Raw genomic sequence first — 19,463 nt, 5'->3', positions numbered from 1 at the left:
CCTGGAGAAAATGGCCCCTTTGGCAATTGGACTCTATGGCATTGAAGTCCCTCCCCTCCCCAAAGCCCGGCCTCCTCAGGCTCTGCCCCAAAAACCTCCCACCGGTGGCGAAGAGAGACCTGGCAACACTAACTCCCCCCCCCCCACACTGGGTATTTTTCAGTTTTGGATTTCATGAAAGGCATAAATATTTGTATTCTTGTATTTAGTCCCCCAAGGTACCAATTCAGGATTTGGGTTTTTCCAGGATTCCACAATAAAAGTGCACATTTATATAGTGCAGAAGAGATGGTAAATATGTTCCATGAAAGGGTGGCACTCACTTCTGTGGTACACAGCCATTTTGTACATGAATGAAGATTTTCTACATGAACCTACAGTGAAGTGAGGAGGACACACCCACCATGATGTGCATGGTTTGCTCACCATGATGTGCATGGATTGCCTATGTGTCTCTGTGCTGCTACATCGACACATCTTGGGAACCTGCTGCCAACTAGAAAAGGTAAAACTTGAAAAAGCATGGAAATGAGGGGGAGAAATGGCCAAGGCACAAAGGGCAAAACATCATTTCCATCAGCTGTTCCAAATGGGACAATAAAGTAAGTTCCTATCATTGTCTTTTGCTCTTCATACAGCTTTCCCAATGACAGCAGAAGCGCTTGCAAGGTAGGAGGGAAAGCATTTATTCCATGTTTGAATCATCATTGTGCACATCAGAAGAAATGGCCCTGACCCTTATAAAACTGAACTAAACTGACCCTTATAAAAGTGAAAACAACAGAAAGGCTTTACAAAACAAGAGCAAAATGTACAATGTCATGGTAGATAGAAAGAGGATGTAGGTACTGCATCTGAGTCCAGTTCTTCAAACACTTAACATGAAACACACAGCACTAAACAACATCTTTTGTAGTGTTTTCAGAACAGACATTAGCATCTAAATTAACTCTGTATAAACAGATTATATGCTGTTTATTTGCACCTGTTCACAAAGGAACCCTTATTCCAATTTCCTGGGCTAGACGGTTACTTCTTACTCTTGGTCTAAATCTGATACACAGATTTTTAGTAGTAACGTATTTCATCATGTGTAAACATTTGTTTAAACATACAACTACTCAACTGACCTACTACTGAAATGGCTGCTTGTTTTGATTTCTGCTTTATTTAACCTTTTAAACATATATTTTTCTTCTATTACATCTCTTTAGCATTCCAGTCCACAGAAACAAACAATAGGCTGGATCCTTATATTCCCTATTGCTTAGTGAACAATCTTCCATTTTTGGAAAGACCCTTCTATTCATGGAATGAATGGAAGATCTCTCACGTAGAAGAAAGGAATCTCAGGATTCAACCCAGTACTTTTCTGGCACCAAATTATCATGTACTGAGGATTGTAGAACTCTTGAATATAGCCATAACACATTGCTGAGATCGTATATGTGCTGGTATATCTCTTTAAACGTCTCTGGCTCATATTAGATTTAAAACATTTATATCTGGTGTCTTTTGGGTAGGGCCAATAAATGTAAATCACAATATGTCTAGTACATTAGATCGACTGCTCCATTTGCTGTCTCTGAATCTTTTGACTTTGAAAAAGGGAATTCAAATCCAGCAAGGCGTATTAGCAAAATGTTCAGAAAGTGTACCATTGAGCACACCAGGATGATCCAAAATGAATTTGCGAATTGCTCTCGGTGAGTCTTATATATAAAACTTCCTTCTTTGTAATTAGCTATTTTCTCGGAAAGGTGGTGGATTTTCACTTCTGATGAAAAGAGTATCATGATAAGACAACCACAAGAAACTGAAAGAGAAAAAAGAGAAAATTACTAGATGTCCTGTCCCCCCAACAAACCTTTAAAATTCACTCGTTCAGACTAGTACATTTTTTTTGCTGCATTTTAGTATGTATAAATCACTTCTCCCAATGATCTTCCTTTCCATTGTTGTAGGTCAGTCCAATGACTACTGAAATAAGGCCCTGGGCAATGACACCTGTGATGGCAGGATTTTAATGATCACCTGGCTAACGTGTCAATTAATGCTGGAATTGTGTTCTAGTAAACTGTGCTGCTTGCACGAACCCTGTCATGAAGAAAATCTCACCTATCACAAACTAATTGTTTCACAATAATAGTTTTTACACAGCATATTCTGGGAGTTCAAAACACTTCACATCTTTAATCTTTACAGTGACCTTTACAGCTGTCCTGTAAAGTAGGTCAGTATCTTTATCCCAGTATTGCAGGTGGAGACTGACCCTGAGGGTTTATCGCTCGTTTGTCTAATGAGCCAGTTTCTGAGGTAAGATGTGAGGTAAAGATCACCCAGTTCCCTCTCATAGTGACTACATCACAACAGTTCTCAACTTTCTTGATAGCTGAAAAAACCCACACAATAACCTTTGATGAACCAGCTGTTAATTGGCAGAGACCAATAAATAATTCATACGTTTGTTTGAAATAATTATTGTTCTCTTCCAACTGTAAATGAAAGAACTAATAAAGGGAGAAGAACTTCTTGGGAACAGAAGTTGTTTCAATCCTCTGTAAGGCATGTCTAATGGCAATTGTCTTGATTTCTAAGCTTTGGTCAATGCAGTTGGACTATTTCTATCTTTCTAAGATCTAGCACCCCATTCTGGAGCATCATGTGTGTATTTTAATTTCCTTATGCCAAATTAGGGTTGACAGGTCCCTCTTCACCATTGGCAGGAGGTTTTTGGGGTGGAGCCTGAGGAGAGTGGGGCTTGGGGAGGGACTTCAATGCCATAGAGTCCAATTGCCAAAGCAGCCGTTTTCTCCAGGTGAACTGATCTCTATCGTCTGGAGCATTGTATAAATTAACTTCACCTGTAACCTCAGTATCCGACTTCGAACGGAGCAGCTTTGCTGCGCTGTTAAATTGTCTTGAGATTTTTGTAAACCCTATTAGAAAGGTATGTCAGGTCTTTGTTTTAATAGCAAAAGTGTATTTTAGCAACAGTAACAATCTATTTAAATTATTAAAAAATTATTTAAAATAATTAAAATTTAAAATGTATTTAAAATGTATTTAAAATGTATCTGGAAGATTATATATATTATATATTATTATTGTTGCATTTATCTAGGAGCCTTGTCTCCCGATATTAGAACGGTGTGCTGATGAAGCCGCTTGCGCGGCGGTGAAAACGTTAAAGTTAATCCGGACTGCGTTTCACACTATCCTTTTCCACCGTCCTTCTTATGGACTTTGTTTGTTGAAGCCTTTTGGACTTTAGTAAGAACTTCAGTGAAGATTGTTGAAGATTCCGTGAGACTCTTTGAGAGCCATGTATTTTTCCTGCTTGTAATGTTTGTTGTTTGTTCACTGTGCACTTTTTCACTGTACTAAACTTAGGTTGCATTTACGTTGTGTTGGTACTTATTTTCTCCCAAATTCCATTAGTACCAAGTGCCTCTTTTCTCCAGTAGTACCTGGAGGTTGGCAACCCTATGCCAAATGGATTGGAGAGAAATGTCCTGTCTCCTTAATAGAGGCATATTGGGATGTTGTTTACTTCCATGAAGGGAAGGCAGCATGGTGTAACCCAATCTTGTCAGATCTTGGAAGCTAAGAAGGATCGGTACTTGGAAGGGAGATCACCAAGGAAGATTCTGTAGAGGAAGGCAATGGCAAACCACCTCTGCTTCTCACTTGCTTTGAAAGTCCCTTGCTGGAGTCACCATAAGTTGGCTGTAAGTTGACAGCACTTTACATACACATTTACTTCCATGCCGTGAAAAGCTTCAGTTGTCCATTTCCACGTATTAAACGTCTATTAAAGGGGCAGGAAGTGACGTTCTTGTACATCTGGAAATTTTGGGAACTTGAGAAATGATCAGTGTGCAGCTAATAGCTCCCACAGCCTTTCTTAGAGGTTATTCTAAGAGCATCAGCCACAAGACGATGGGTTGGATCCAGTGACCCTCTTTCACAACAGTGGGAAAACGGAGCATGACAGAATTACAAGCACGAGAACCATGAGATCATATCTACAGTCAGCATTATATCATATGACTTACATGAAATGAAGTTCCATAGGTACAGTCCTAATGGACCATGCAATGTTTCATAGGGCTTGCCAAATGCATTGTACATGAAGAACCCTGTTCCAATTAGGGCAAACACTAAGAACACCAGACAGAAGACGATGACACTAACATGGATACTTGCTGGGATAATTTTAAACAGATCTGGAAAAACTAAGGGGAAAAAATAACAAGGAATTATTGCAAACATTAGGCAAATGTATTATTTCATGCAAAACAGTAAATTCATGTAACCTTGTTATTATACCTCAGAACCAAAAGTGGACAGCAGACTGCACACAAATAAAAAAGTTACCAATATAATTCTAAACAGTTATACATTGTAAAGACATCTAAATGCAGAATCATTTTGTTACATTGGCAACAGAGAAAAGCAGACTGTGCCTCAACTTTACCTAGTTGTCTTGTTCTTACTTAAGTATGAGTATAAATAATTACTGTTCTGTTCTTTCAGTGATCGCTGCCAGCCCCAATCAACTTACCTGGTTTTTAACAAATTGTGCCTGAGAGCCTTTATCACAGCCCCCCAATAGTAAGAATGACTTTATCAGAGAAGAACAGAATGCATGAAAAAAAGAAACATTTAAGCTTAACTGCAGGACACAATTTCAAGTTTATTTTCTTATGCGTATCCATTTTCTGAGAAATACTAGCATGAACTGTGAAGTAGTATGAACTCTGATATTCAGGCAAAAATAGAGGGATACTTTTAAAATTTCATATCTGTGTTGGGGTAAGGCTGTAAAAATTAACTCCTGGGTTTAGAAACAGGTTCATGGCATACGTGAAGAAAACTCAGCTGGACTGCTTCACATGAATCAAAACTACAGCACCAGAACCTATTTCAGTGTGGTGGCTGGAAAAAGTGTCGTTGCTGTTGTGGAGATAGCTGCTGTGACCGTTATCCATGCGACACCTGTTTCCACACTCAACGTTTTTCATGTAATCTCATACCCAGGAAAAAATAATCCAGTGGTTGTGCATGTACTGTTTAATATAACAAAATATGTATAAATTAGACTGTGTAAAATCTTGTGATAAGGGTGTTCAATGGTAGGATGTGTTTATGAGCTTGTCTCCTAGAACGTGAGGTCCATGTGGCAAGAATTAGGTTCTAGAGAAGCAACCTGCATCAGGAGAATGACTTGGAAGTTCAGAAGAGAAGACTAGCCTAGTAGCTCCCACACAAGTCATAGTTCAGAGGATCATGGAACCATATTTAGCAAGGATTATTGACTATTCAGGATCATGTGGCCAGGGGAATTCTCATGTAGCATTTATACCTTGGTTTGAATTACTTACAGTTTTCTCATCTGCCCAACATTCCTCGTAGTGCAGAGGAGAAGAAATTTGTGCCCAGCGTTCACTGTTCCCGCTGTGAGGCCCACAATGACTTACAGATGCTATGTAAGCAACACAGTAAACAGAATTGGATCGGAGCTTTGTAAAAGGATGGATGAAATCCTTTCTACATATTGCATGCAACTGTATGAAGAAAGTAGTCACACAGGGCAGGTCTGGACTGCCAAGAAGTGTGAACACTTTCTTGGAGACAGAGAAAAATGGAGGGGGTGGTAGGGCTGGTTATCTGTTCATTGAGCTAGATTCAAGTCCAGCAGCACCATAAAAACCAACAAGATTTTTGGGGCATAAGCTTAAGCTTCCTTCATCAGACTCTCAAAAGCTTATACCGTAAAAATGTTGTTCATCTCTACTGGACTTAAATCACGCTCTTCTATTGCAGACCAACATGGCTACCCTCTGAAATTGTCTGTTCGTTGTTTATTTATCCTTATCTTACTACTGAGCAGCTAAGAACCAAACTGTATGAGTTGCTGGGGGTGATGGTGGTGGTTGTGTTCATATCTTCAAACCGTAAGGCATCTGTATGGAGAAAGTTCCCTGATATGTTCTGGGGCACAGTGTAGAGAAGTGGGGAGAAGTTAACTCATTCCCTGTGGCATTCTCCTAATTGGAAACACACCCTCCCCATTGGGTTGCCAGGTCCCTCTTTGCCACTGGCAGGAGGAGTGGGGCCTGAGGGCAGGGTTTGGGGAGGGACTTCAATGCCATAGAGTCCAATGGCCAAAGTGGCCATTTTCTCCAGGTGAACTGATCTCTATTGGCTGGAGATCAGTTGTAATAGCAGGAGATCTCCAGCTAGTACCTGGTGGTTGGCAAACCTACCTCCCCAGGATGCTTTAAGCCCTGGTAAGGGTCAAAAAAGAGTACCTATACAATATCCCCCCCAGTTTGGCTGAATCTCTAATTGGTCCTCCTCATCTCCCTCTGAACTCCCAGGGAAACTTTACTCAAGCCCAAATAAAGGATGAAGAAAGTCTGCCAGGGGTTCTCTGATCTCCTCCAGCTTCCTCTGTCCTTGGGGAACTCTCAGAATTCTTAAGTCAATATGGTGGCTACTTTTCAAGTGCTAAATATAACCAGCAGCCGGAATCTAAGGCAATAAAACCCTTTCCACTGACCTACTGGGACCAGCCTCTGCTCACCCCCTTTTATCCCAGAGCACAAGACCTTGGCATCCAGCTGCTTCGGAAGGAGGGAAGAGACCACAATTCCCTTTTTGTTTGCCTGTTTCAACCCATGTGTATATTTTATCATTCTTGTCTTAGCTGCTGTGAGTTTTCCTCTTGGAAAAGAAACACTGGATATAAATATGAAATCAATGTAATACAGGCCTATGGATTTTCTGCCTTGATCGCATGTAGTGCCCCATCTGCATTATATTTCAAAAGAAACGGAGCCTGCTATATTTATCTGGTGTGAAGTCTCCTCCTACCTCCAGGACATTTTTGGCAAGATCAATTATTCCTAAACTGTGTGATGGGGCAAACTAATATGGTCCAAGTTAAATGAGCTCTTGGAGCTTTTTGGTTTAGAAACGAAGAGAAGATATGATAGAGGTTTATAAAAACTGTTCACAGTCTGGACAAAGCAGAGAGAACTTCTCACTCTCTCATAATACTAGAACAGGGGTAAGTAACCCTTTGGCCTAAGTGCCATTAAATGCACTGTCTACCTGTAAAGGTATTGGGTATAGGGTTGCTAGATCCTCCCTGGCCACCAGCGAGGGATGGAGGGATAGAGTTGCCAGATCCAGGCTGGGAAACTCCTGGAGATTTCATAGAATCATACAGTTGGAAGGGACCACCAGGGTCATCTAGTCCAACCCCCTGCACAATAAAGGAAATTCACAACTACCTCCCCCACACACCTCCAGTGACCCCTACTCCATGCCCAGAAGATGGCCAAGATGCCCTCCCTCTCACGATCTGCCTAAGGTCATAGAATCAGCACTGCTGACAGATGGCCATCTAGCCTCTGCTTAAAAACCTCCAGGGAAGGGGAGCTTACGACCTCCCGAGGAAGCCTGTTCCACTGAGGAACCGCTCTAACTGATAGAAAATTCTTCCTAATGTCTAGACGGACAATTTGTAGATAGAGCCTGTGAAGGACAGGGACCTCAGGTGGGACAATGCCATAGAGTCCACCTTCCCAAGCATCCATTTAGTCCAGAGGAACTGGTCTCTGTAGTCTGGAGATGAGCTGTAATTCCAGGGGATCCCCAAGTCCCACCTGGAGGCTGGCATCCTAGTTGGGTACCAGCAAACCGGTAGCAGTGTAGCTATGGGAGACAATAATGGGCATAAGCTATGCCTGTTGCCTTCTCCTGCTTCACTGGCCCCAGCAGAGCTGCTGCTGCCTTGGTTACTTAGGTGGAGATGTGACCCTAGATACCAAGCAAAATTGTCTGTTGCACTGCTGTCAGCATGCATGCCAACTTCCACCCCTGTAATGGAAGTTTAGGGCATTCAGTGAAATCAATAGTATATTCAGCACAGACAAAATAAAGTACTTCTTCACACAATGTATAATTAACTTGGGGAACTCACTGCCACATGGTTTAGCAACAGTTCATTGCCTTCCATGGCCTTGACTTGGGTTAGAGGAGAAGTGTTGGTTTTTATATGCTGACTTTCTCTGCCACTTAAAGGAGAATCAAACTGGCTTACAATCACCTTCCCTTCCCCTCCCCTTTCTCAGGTGGGGCTGAGAGAGCTGTGACTAGCCCAAGGTCACCCCAGCTGGCCTTATGTGCAGGAGTGGAGAAACCAACCCAGTTCACCAGACTAGCTTCCACCGCTCATGTGGCGGAGTGGGGAATCAAACCCGGTTCTCCAGATTAGAGTCCACCACTCTTAACCACTACTCCTCGCTGGCTCTCTTAATGTCAGTTTCTGGAGAGCAATAACAACAGAGGGTTTTGCCCTCCATGACCTTGCTTGCTGGCCAATGTGGGAAACAGGGAGACGGACACCACGAACCACTGGTTTGATCATCTTTCTTTGCAAGAAGAAGGTCCCAATCCCTGAAATTTTCAGTTGAAGATCTCTAGCAGCAAGTGATGGGAAGGTCCTTCCTCTGCATCTGAAGAGTAGCTGCCTGTCAGAGTATGCAATACTCACCTTGATGAACCTATGTCTGATTCAGTATAAAGCAGGTTCACACAATCTGATCCAATAATTAAAGGACTCTATGCATAGAAGGTTGACTCAGCCTTCAATCCTTCAGCCTTCCATCCTTCTGAGGTTGGTAAGATGAGTACCAGCTTGCTGGGGGTAAAGTGTAGATGACTGGGGATGGCAATGGCAAACCACCCCGTAAACACAGCCTGCCTAGTAAACGTCGGGATGTGACGTCACCCCAAGGGTCAGTAATGACCCGGTGCTTGTACAGGGGGACTAGCTTTACCTTTTATGCATAGAATCACCTGTAGAGGAGGCTGCCTAAGTATCTTTTGCTCTTTTCGTCCTGCAGCTTCTTTGCCCCAGATAAGAGTCCAATGAAGGTGCAGTACCAACAATTGCCATCAGGGGATGCTGTCTGCTGCTCTCTTGCACAGTCTAAAGAAAACCCTTTTGGGGGGGGTGCAAGAGAGAAGAATGCCTTCCATTTTTAATTCAGAAAAGAAATGAATGCCATAACTATTAACGGTTTGGAAACGCTGGACTAGATGGAAGGATAAATGAAATGAAGCACTGGGAATTTGCTGGGGGTGGTGGTGATGGTGGTCAGGGTTTTAGCTGTCCGTTCTATGTAATGAACTAACTTTCATTACTATAGATGCGCAAGAAGTGAACACGCACGTACTGAAACCCGAGTGGACTATAAATTAGGCTTGCTGTAAAAGGGTAATTCTTAAATACTTCGGTGCATTTCATGACAGCAGATATTTTATAATGAGTCCTAGAATACAGCTTAACGGCTCCCAGCCTGCAGGGGTATGATTAAACCGGGGCTAATAACTCCCTGGAACTGCCTCGCTGTGCTTAGAACATGCTGAGAGAGCGTGCCTATGTAGGCACTTCAGATAAATTTATCTACCATGTCAAATGTAAATTATCAGCAAGTGGGTTGTATTCTATAATGCAGTCAGTGGAGTAAAAAAAAAATCTTCCTAAGGTTTAGTCAGCTCCATCTGATCTAGCCATATTTTCATGTTTGCTTCATTATCATCTTTTCCCCCTCCTTGATTGGCCTCAGTGGTATCTAATGGGGAAATTTTAAATTTACATACATTTACATTAATAAATTAAACACATATATGGAGATAGTGGCTGCATACAGACAAACAAGCTGGAGTTTGTTCATGCTAGGTTCAGCCTAGGGCTGCCATCCTCCAGGTGGTGGCTGGAGATTTCCTGCTATTACAACTGATCTCCAGGTGACAGAGATCAGTTCACCTGGAGAAAATGGCCACTTTGGCCATTGGATTCTATGGCATTGAAGTTCCTCCCCTCTCCAAACCCTGCCCTCTTCAGACCCCAGCCCCAAAAATCTCTAGGTATTTCCCAACCTGGAGCTGGCAAACCCTAGTTCAACCCCATAGCTAAGAATTCCAGGTTGTAATATAGGAACACTGTCCTGGGAGGAAGCCCCACTGAGTAAAATGGGAGTTACTTCCAAGTAGACCTCGTTAGGATTCCTTGTTCTGTTACTGGGAAAGAAACCTCAGTTTGTTACGAGCCCCCGCAGTTGGATGCCAGTTGAAGTACAGTTGACTGCAGTCTTCTGTGCTCAATTTTGACTTCTGTTTTTCATGGGGAGAAGGGTGAGGGAAGAAAGGAGAGAGTGCATGAATCTGAGCATTGACCAGGCCTGTCACAAACAAACTCTGGTTCATTCTTGAGGTCTGGAGCTTTTTATCTCCAAATCAGACTTTCAGATTTTTAAAATTTTCTGGAACAAATAATAGCGACAGCAATCAGTCGGAAATCAGCCTCAAATCTGTTTATCTGTATGACTAAATGAAAAACAAAGAAATGAGCAAAACTGACATTTTAAACCATTATTTGGAGTATTGCTGTTATCTTAACATTAAAAAGGTAAAGGCCCCCTGTGCAAGCACCAGGTCATTCCTGACCCATGGGGTGACATCACATCCCGATGTTTACTAGGCAGACTGTGTTTACGGAGTGGTTTGCCAGTGCCTTCCCCAGTCATCTTCCCTTTACCCCCAGCAAGCTGGGTACTCATTTTACTGACCTCGGAAGGATGGAAGGCTGAGCAAACCTTGAGCCAGCTACCTGAAACCGAATTCTGTTGAGATCAAACTCAGGTCGTGAGCAGAGCTTGGACTGCAGTACTGCAGCTTACCACTCTGCGCCATGGGGCTCCTATCTTAACATTATCAACCTGTAAAAGGAAACACATCAGGTTAAAAAAAAGAAGAATGGAAAGCCAGTGTGGTACATTGGTGATGGTTACAGACTAGGTAAGGTTGCCAGGTCCCTCTTTGCCACCAGCAGGAGGTTTTTGGGTCAGAGCCTGAGGAGGGCGGGATTTAGGGAGGGGAGGGACTTCAATGCCATAGAGTCCAATGGCCAAAGTGGCCATTTTCTCCAGGTGAACTGATCTCTATCGGCTGGAGATCAGTTGTAATAGCAGGAGATCTCCAGCTAGTACCTGGAGGCTGGCAACCCACTAGGTCCAGGGAAATCTGTGTTCAAATCCCCACCTGATTCCAAAGTTCACTGGGTGAACTCTGATCAGTTATTCTGTCCTTTACTTTTCAGAAATAATTCCTGCTTGATGGTTCAAAATAGACAGGTTATACTTAGGAGTGTATATAGGCTGCGATTCTGTAGGAAGAAGTATAGACTGTGGTGTTGGGCACTGTGTACAATGTGGTAGCTAGAGTGTTGGACTAAGATCTGGGAGACCCAGGTCCAAATCCCCGCTTTGCCATGGAAGCTTGCTGGGTGACCTTGGTCCAGTCACTTGTCTTCTAACCTATCTCACATGGTTGTTGTTGTAAGGATAAAATGGAGGAGGAGGGAACAGTGTTGAAAGCCATTTTGGGTTCTCACTGAAGAGATGAATGGGGTATAAGTAAATGTAAATAAATAAATGATCCCGTGCTGCAGTTATGCTAGGTTAAAGGCTATGGGGTCCTGAACAAATCTCCTGTACTGGTGGATCTTGAACATATGCTAGCATTGGGAACTTTGTGTTCACATAACACAATGGTGTAACCCTGATGCTGGCACAATAACAATGACATAGGAGCTGAAATGGGTGGAATCAGGACATGGTAGGGCTGCCAACCTCCAGGAGCTCCCCTGCTATTACAACTGATCTCCAGCCGACAGAGATCAGTTCACCTGGAGAACAGGGCCGCTTTGGCAATTGGACTCTATGACATTGAAGTCCCTCCCCTCCCCAAACCCCGCTCTCCTCAGGCTCCACCCCCAAAATCTCCAGTTATTTCCCAACCTGGAGCTGGCATCCCTAGGACATGGTGAGGGAAGTGGAGTTGGTTCCATCAGAAGGCGTTTCCCCCTTTTCCAAAGATATTTCATTGCCATTGCTTTTAATAGGCTGCCAGCGGGGGGATGGGGGTGGGCACAGAATGTACCTGGTTTTGCTTTTATTTTATTTTTTAAAGCAAGGTTCCAGCTTTTATTATATCAAGGCATTCTTAACAATATATGAATAATGCTTATCAAAATCTCACAAGCCAGGAGAGTGGCTGAATAAAGTTTCCAGTGGTTGGGATGGGGCTTCAACGTTCTTTCCCATAACCAGTCCAGCTAGAATAAACATGATATAAAGATAGTAAAAAATGCAGACTAAATGATATGAAACAAACCAAAAAAAAAAAAAAAAAGCAAAGATGACCATTGCGTCCATCTGCATACATTTTATACATGATGCAGAATTCAGCTTTTCTTAATGTAGAAATATGTGTTGTCTGGATGCAGAATTTTACTTTTTTAGCACTCCACGGGTTATATAGCAAAGATTCATTTCTGTTATTGTAATGCCACATGCACAACTGGATAGTAAAGCTTTTTCCTCTCAGTTGCTACTGTTAGAACTTCTGCATACCATTCCAATTTTATAGGCAACTACTGGGGAAAAGTTAATCCAGTCACAACGTTTCTCTAGAAGCAAAAACATCCCTTCATTATAATGGATGAATCCGTGGGCTGGCAGCCTTTAGAAAATGAACTGCTGACCCAGAAACTGACGGGAGTCGGAGTCAATGAAGCAGAAGGCATTCCTGAGCTTGAATGGGTTTTACAGGCAGAGCAAATTCATTTTACAATTACCAGAGATATAGTGGCCAATACGGAAAGCATATAATGGGAGCACGCAGAGGACCCAAACAGGGCTGGTAATTTAGTCCCCAGTCATGCCATTAGGGTTGCCAACCTCCCAGTAATAGCTGGAGATCTCCTGTTATTACTACTGATCTCCAGCCAATAGAGATAGGTTCACCTGGAGAAAATGGCCGCTTTGGCAATTGGACTCTATGGCATTGAAGCCCCTCTCCTCCCCAAACCCCGCCCTCCTCAGGCTCCACCCCAAAAACCTCCCACCGGTGGCGAAGAGGGACCTGGCAACCCTACATGCCATCAGGGCTTTGGTGGATGGAAGTGTAAACATACATATTGTATGTAAACTATCCTGTTTCTTGAGACATTTGTAGCAACTGAGAGAGTTTGTGGAAGCCTAGTGGTGGTGAATATAGTGAACATCAACCAAGGTCTTCCAGTAAAGTCTTCCCAATGAAAAATGCACCTACTGTCATTTTTGTTCCCAAATAGGTTACGGTATGTTTTTCAGATACCAGAAACACATGAACCTGCTTTATACTGAATCAGACCCTTGGTCTATTAAGGGCAGTATTGGCTACACAGACTGGCAACAAGATCTTTGGTCAAAGTTTTTCACATCATCTATTACTTGATCCTTTCAATTGGAGATGATGGGAATTGAACCTAGGACCTTCTGCGTGCAAAGCAGATGCTTTACTACTGAGCCATGCCCCCTCCCCTTGCAACAATGCAAGGTCACTTTCCCTGGTGTAAAAGGCTGATATAAACAGGGACTTAAAGATTGATTCACAAGAGTCTCGTTGTATGTCAAGAAATGGGCTGAAACAATCAAGCTGTTGTTATTCTCATGTTTCACCATGCATACCTGTTTCACCATCCATACATCTTATGAATGTATGAAAACCCCTTCAGGTGTCCAGTCCATCTAGCCCAGTATTAGATACTATGAGAGTAGCTTGTTAGGTTTGCAGCCACAGAAAAAACTTTTCCAGCAGTACTACCTGACAGCCTTTTGCTGGAGATGTCAGGGAAGTCCAGTGGCCAAAGCGGTCGTTTTCTCCAGGGAAACTGATCTCTATCAGCTGGGGATCAGTTGTAATAGCAGGAGATCTTCAGCTAGTACCTGGAGGTTGGCAACCCTACTCTGCACCTGTCTATGCACTGGACTATAAGCATGGCATCAATGTGTGTGTAAAATGTATGCATGTAGGTTCCATGGCTGTAATTGGGTTTTTTTAAAAATAGTGTTTTCTTATCATGAGAATAGAGCTTACTTGCATACACTATGCATTCACACAGACACTAGGCTGACTCCAACCAGCTTCTACACATGTTGTACCACTGAGGTCTTCTCCAGCATGCTGGGGAGATGGATGGGTACGGAGCAGAATGTCAAATGGCAGCTTTGGAATAGTATGGGAGCCAGATTGACATCTAGCTCTCTTTAAAACCAGCACATGGATTGCATCTTGCATAGCAATTCGAAAAAAATATCAGAGATTTGATTCAAACAATATTACGTCTAATGAAAAATAGTTTCAAATTGGCATAGTGCATAGCCATGAGTCAGAAGCGACTTGACGGCACTTAACACACACACTTACTCTAAGAAAACAGACTGTAAATCTTGTAGCGGTCTGTCATCATCTATTTACCCTGTAGACGGATGTTTTAAAAACCCCAGTGGAATACAGAATTATATGTATGCTTTTACATCTAAACAATTGTGGGAGAAGTCCACTAATATCCATTTCTGCTATATCATGGGGGGTGGGGAGAGTTATATTCTAGAGAGGGGGTGCTAACATGAGACAAGCCTAATACTAGACAATGAAAATGCACCAAAATATTAGTTACAATTAAGCCATGTTGCCAAACATTTTCTGTTTGACTGTCCCTTATTTCTGCTTCATCTCCTCTTTGCTTCCTTAATGGTCCGGCATTGTAACTGGATTGTAATTAAGCCATATTCATTTGGTTTGATTTTATGGAGTCATCTCGACTTGTTTATGAGGATCCTGCAAAAACTGAGTGACATACTCCTGCAAAAATGTATATCTCCTTTAAGACAAGGAAGGATAGTTGTCAATGGATGTCACAGAGGAGGTGGTTGGCTCTGTGGCTGCTGAAACAGCAACTGGCACATAGTATTGCTAGATCCAGGCCTTAATATGGCTCCTGTCCCTTTAAGAGTTGTATTCAAAAAGGAGAATTCTACCAGGTGCATCTTTCCCCATTATAGTACTTCAGGGAAGGGAAAAGTTGCATGCACAACCTTGATCATTTGAAAAGCTAGGCAGAAATGAAGAAAATGGAAGTCAACAGAAATTAATTTTCCATTTAGGTAAAAGAATCAAACGAATAGGATGGGGGATATCTGGGGCAGTATCTGTGAAAATGATCTCAGGATTGCAATTGGTGACAAGCTGAACGTGAGAAAGCAGCATTATGCTGCTGCAAAAAAGGCTGATACGATTTAAGGCTGCATTAGTAGAATCATATTAATAGAATCATATTATCCAAACACGGGAAGCGATAGTTCTGCTTCACTCTGTGCTAATCATACCTCATCTGTGCCCACTTCTGGGCACTGCACATTAAGAAGGATGTGGACAAATAGGAGTTGCTTCAGAAGAAGGCAGCAAAGATGGTCAGGGGTCAGGAGAACAAGCCCTGTGAGGAAAGGCTGAAGAAGGAGAGAAACTTCTTCACATACCTGCAAGGCTGTCACATAAAAGACAGAAAAGACTTGCTTTTGCTGCTCCAAAAGGCAAGATGAGATATAAGGTGCTTAAGTTACAGGTTAGGATCCCTGTGACGCAGTGTGGTAAGCTGCAGTACTGCAAGCTCTGCTCATGACCTGAGTTCAATCCCGACGGAAGTCGATTTCAGGTAGCCGGCTCAAGGCTGACTCAGCCTTCCATCCTTCCAAGGTCGGTAAAATGAGTACCCAGATTGCTGGGGGTAAAGGGAAGATGATGGGGGAAGGCACTGGCAAACCACCCCATAAACAAAGTCTGCCTAATAATCTTCGGGATGTGACGTCACCCCATGGGTCAGAAATGACCCGGTGTTTGCACAGGGGACCTTTACCTTTAAGTTACAGGAGGTTAGATATCAGTTAAACATTATGTAAAACTTCTGAACGGTAACTGCAACTTGATTAACAGAATCAATTACCTAGGTGGGCTCTCCCTTGCTGGAAGCTTTCAAACAGAGTCTGGATAGCCATTTTTTGGGGGAGGGGGGATACTCTAGCTCTGGATCTCCTGCACTGAGCAGGGGTTAGGCTAGAGAGCATGCAAGACCACTTCCAACCTCATGCTGTTGGAACTCATCCAAGTCATGCAGAAATCCTACCTGTATATGGCAAGATCTGTTTGGCCCCAATGGCCAATGGTTCATTTTGCAACAGGAAAAAAAGCACAAGGAGACAGATTTCGTTGGCCTTGTTCTAAACGGCCACTTTCACGTTCACTATATGAAAGCAAGAGCCAAACAGTATGTGAGAGGAAGTGAAGCTCCAGCATCACATGAAGGAGACTATTGTCACCCTGGGCCAACATTGGGATCCAAACGCCTGATCTTATGAGCCACTAGCCTGCTTCTAATGACATGTACATGCACAGAGGGGGAGGGGGGTGACTGTGCTGTCTCTGCACTAGGGTTGCCAGGTCCTTCTTTGCCACCGGCAGGAGGTTTTGGGGGTGGGGCTTGCGGAGGGTGGGGTTTAGGGAGGGGAGGGACTTCAATGCCATAGAGTCCAATGGCCAAAGGGGAAATTTTCTCCAGGTGAACTGATCTACCGGCGGGAGATCAGTTGTAATAGCAGGAGATCTCTAGCTAGTACCTGGAGGTTGGCAACCCTACTCTGCACCTGTCTATGCACTGGACTATGAGCATGGCATCAATGTGTGTGTAAAATGTATGCATGTAGGCTCCATGGCTGTAACTGGGTTTTTTTTTTAATAGTGTTTTCTTATCATGAGAATAGAGCTTACTTGCATGCACTATGCATTCACACAGACTCTAGGTTGGCTCCAACCAGCTTTTCCACTGGTGAAAATGGAGGGCCACCAAAAAGGCTATGCTGCGGATGATGGTACTTGTATGGACAAAAGCCATGTGAGACGGGCTATAATAAGGATGGGAATTGGCCAAGGCTGAGCAAAAAAACCTAGCTGGATCCAGCTTTCTGTGCTCATGGTCTAGCAATCGTGCTTAGGTGGGGGTGGGGCCAGTGCACTAATTTCTACTCCCCCTTCTATGTGTGATGATTTCAACACATGCATGTTGTTTCACGAGCACTTATGATCTTACTTCAGCAACTTGTGGAACTACTGGACTGTTTGTCATTCAAACATCCATTATCTTAATTAATCAACCTAAAAAGGTCAATTTATGGCTTCCAATTTCCTTTACTACCCTGACCTGGATGGCCCAGGCCAGCCTGATCTCATCAGATCTCAGAAGATAAGCAGGGTCAGCCCTGGTTAGTATTTGGATGGGAGACCACCAAGGAATACCAGGGTTGCTGTGCAGAGGAAGTCACTGGCAAACTACCTCTGTTAGTCTCTTGCCATGAAAACCCCGTAAGGGGTCGCCATAAGTCAGCTGTGAGTTGACGGCACTTTACACACACACATTTCCTTTACTAGGCTACTCTGAAAATTCATAGCCAACCACAACATGAGAAGTTGAAGATCAACATATGGTGACAGCAGGGCGAAATAATAACAAGGGAAACTTTCAGAGACATTCTTAACCGATGACTCAGCCAGCTACAGAGTTTAATTAGGCAAAATGGTGCTGAATAATAATATAAATGATTAGGGTTGCCAGGTCCTTCTTGGCAACCGGTGGGAGGTTTTAGGGGTGGAGCCTGAGGAGGGTGGGGTTTGGGGAGGGGAGGAACTTCAATGCCATAGAATCCAATTGCCAAAGTGGCCACTTTCTCCAGGTGAATTGATTTCTGTCGGCTGGAGATCAGTTTTAATAGCAGGAGATCTCCAGCTAGTACCTGGAGGTTAGCAAACCAAACAACAGCAACAAACTGCAAGCAATTCAAATTTATGCTCAATAAAGCCTATAAAGATACATCCTATATCTGGTGCAATAACGGACAATGTCCAAAGTTACATACACGGCCACAATAAGGATAATATACAGTCCTAGGATATTGCTCGTTCTCATGTATACAGTGCTGGCAACACACCAGAAATGAGTCACACAAGCGATGCTGTCTCTGCAGATGCTTGAAAATTATTTCTGGTAAGAATGTCAATGTGAGGTGGTGTGCTACTGCTCAGATAACCAGTCTCTCTCTGTAATATGATGTTCTGCATAAGCAAAAAAGGGTCTCACTAGCCATTTTGTGTGTGTCTGGCCGTTTACTTTTCTCCTTAACAATTGACTGCAAAACACAACTCTGTGCCTGCCAGTCATCCCATTCCTAGCACAAATGAACCTTCTCAAGATCCAATTAATGCATTTAATTTCTCATGCTCGGTTTCTCCAGGATACAAAGGAGTTATCTGTGGTTGTTCTGCCTCTCTGTTTCTTTCCACACCTTTCAGAAAGCTGAAGAGGAACAACAAAGGCACTATCTTGAAAAGGAACAAAATATATTTAGAATTGCAGTCCCTGCGCACACTTACTTGGAAATGTTTCCTACTGAACCTATTGTGTTTCACCTTTGAGTAAATGTACAGAGGATCTGGCTGAGGCATGCCAGTTGCTAGTTTAACTAACACAGCATTATTGAAATGTTGATAATGCAAAAAGAAGCACACTGTCTGTTTTGCAACAACCTCCTTTCATATTTCCGTGCCGTGGATCCTTTGAACAGAATATGAATATGTTCATGTGCATATCTGTCAGACCACAAAAAACATACAGTAAAGTACTGAATAATTCAAATGCCATTGTTACTTACACGAAAACCGAAAAGGTCTCCCTCCTAGCCCGCACTGTCTAACTCTCTCTCCATAGAAAAGCCCATACCGGATTTCACCAATAAACTTCTCTAATTCTTGTCCAGTAGCGTTGACCAGCAGGGCTCCAGTTTTGCAGAGGATTCTTCCCTTTATCCACAGCTGAGTTCCTATGGCTCCTGCAATGCTCAGAGCGCAAGCAAAACTTAACACGCCAGCTATGCAGAAAACAACTTTCTTCTGTTGGGCTGGCATATATAATCCTAAAAGGGCATACAAGCAGCTTGGGAGAAAAAAAAAGAATAAGTCTCCAGCAAAACCTTCAGTAAAGTGTATTTTCCAGCGTATCCTCTCGGTGCTACTTGAGAACAAAGGTTTAAGATAACAGATGGAACCCTCTGTGTAATTTGATGAATGCCTCCCATCTTCACAGCTCTTTGTCTGATTGGGTGAGCAGACAATTTCAGAAGCAGACTTGGCTCTCTCTGGTTAAGTTAGCAGCAGTGCAAAGAAGTTACAAGAGGTTTACGTTTGGAGAAGTGTTAAACGTTAGGGCCGTAGAACATTTTCTGATATTTACCTGGATGCTACTGAATACTACACAGAAAAGAAAGAAGGTCATTTTGGAGTACTCACCTTGATTATTCTTATGAAAATATCGGCATTGGTATGTCTAGGTGGGGCACCTGAATGGAGAGCAGATGGAAGTATTACTAGTACTCCCCACGAAGTGGTCAAGTCTGAGTGCTTCTTCTTTGGGTCCATGTAAGTCAGCGTAAATTTAAGTATTCCAGTTTAGCTGA

At 43.0% G+C, this 19,463-nt stretch overlaps 1 protein-coding gene across 1 annotated transcript; it reads right to left on the bottom strand.

The window, feature by feature from the left end:
* Positions 1-1,481: 1,481 nt before the first annotated feature.
* On the bottom strand, positions 1,482-18,925 carry CLRN1 (clarin 1). Its single transcript, XM_056849398.1, has 3 exons — positions 18,663-18,925; positions 4,059-4,238; positions 1,482-1,816 (listed from the first exon to the last, which is right to left on the bottom strand). The coding sequence occupies exons 1-3, from the start codon at positions 18,913-18,915 to the stop codon at positions 1,551-1,553; spliced, it is 699 nt and encodes a 232-aa protein (XP_056705376.1). The 5' UTR covers positions 18,916-18,925; the 3' UTR covers positions 1,482-1,550.
* Between the last annotated feature and the right edge of the window lie 538 nt (positions 18,926-19,463).

This window comes from Euleptes europaea, chromosome 5 (genome assembly GCF_029931775.1).
Source record: "Euleptes europaea isolate rEulEur1 chromosome 5, rEulEur1.hap1, whole genome shotgun sequence".
NCBI classification, from domain to species: domain Eukaryota; kingdom Metazoa; phylum Chordata; class Lepidosauria; order Squamata; family Sphaerodactylidae; genus Euleptes; species Euleptes europaea.
The sequence above is the reverse complement of the archived record's forward strand: the minus strand, read 5'-3'. Positions and strand labels throughout refer to the sequence as shown.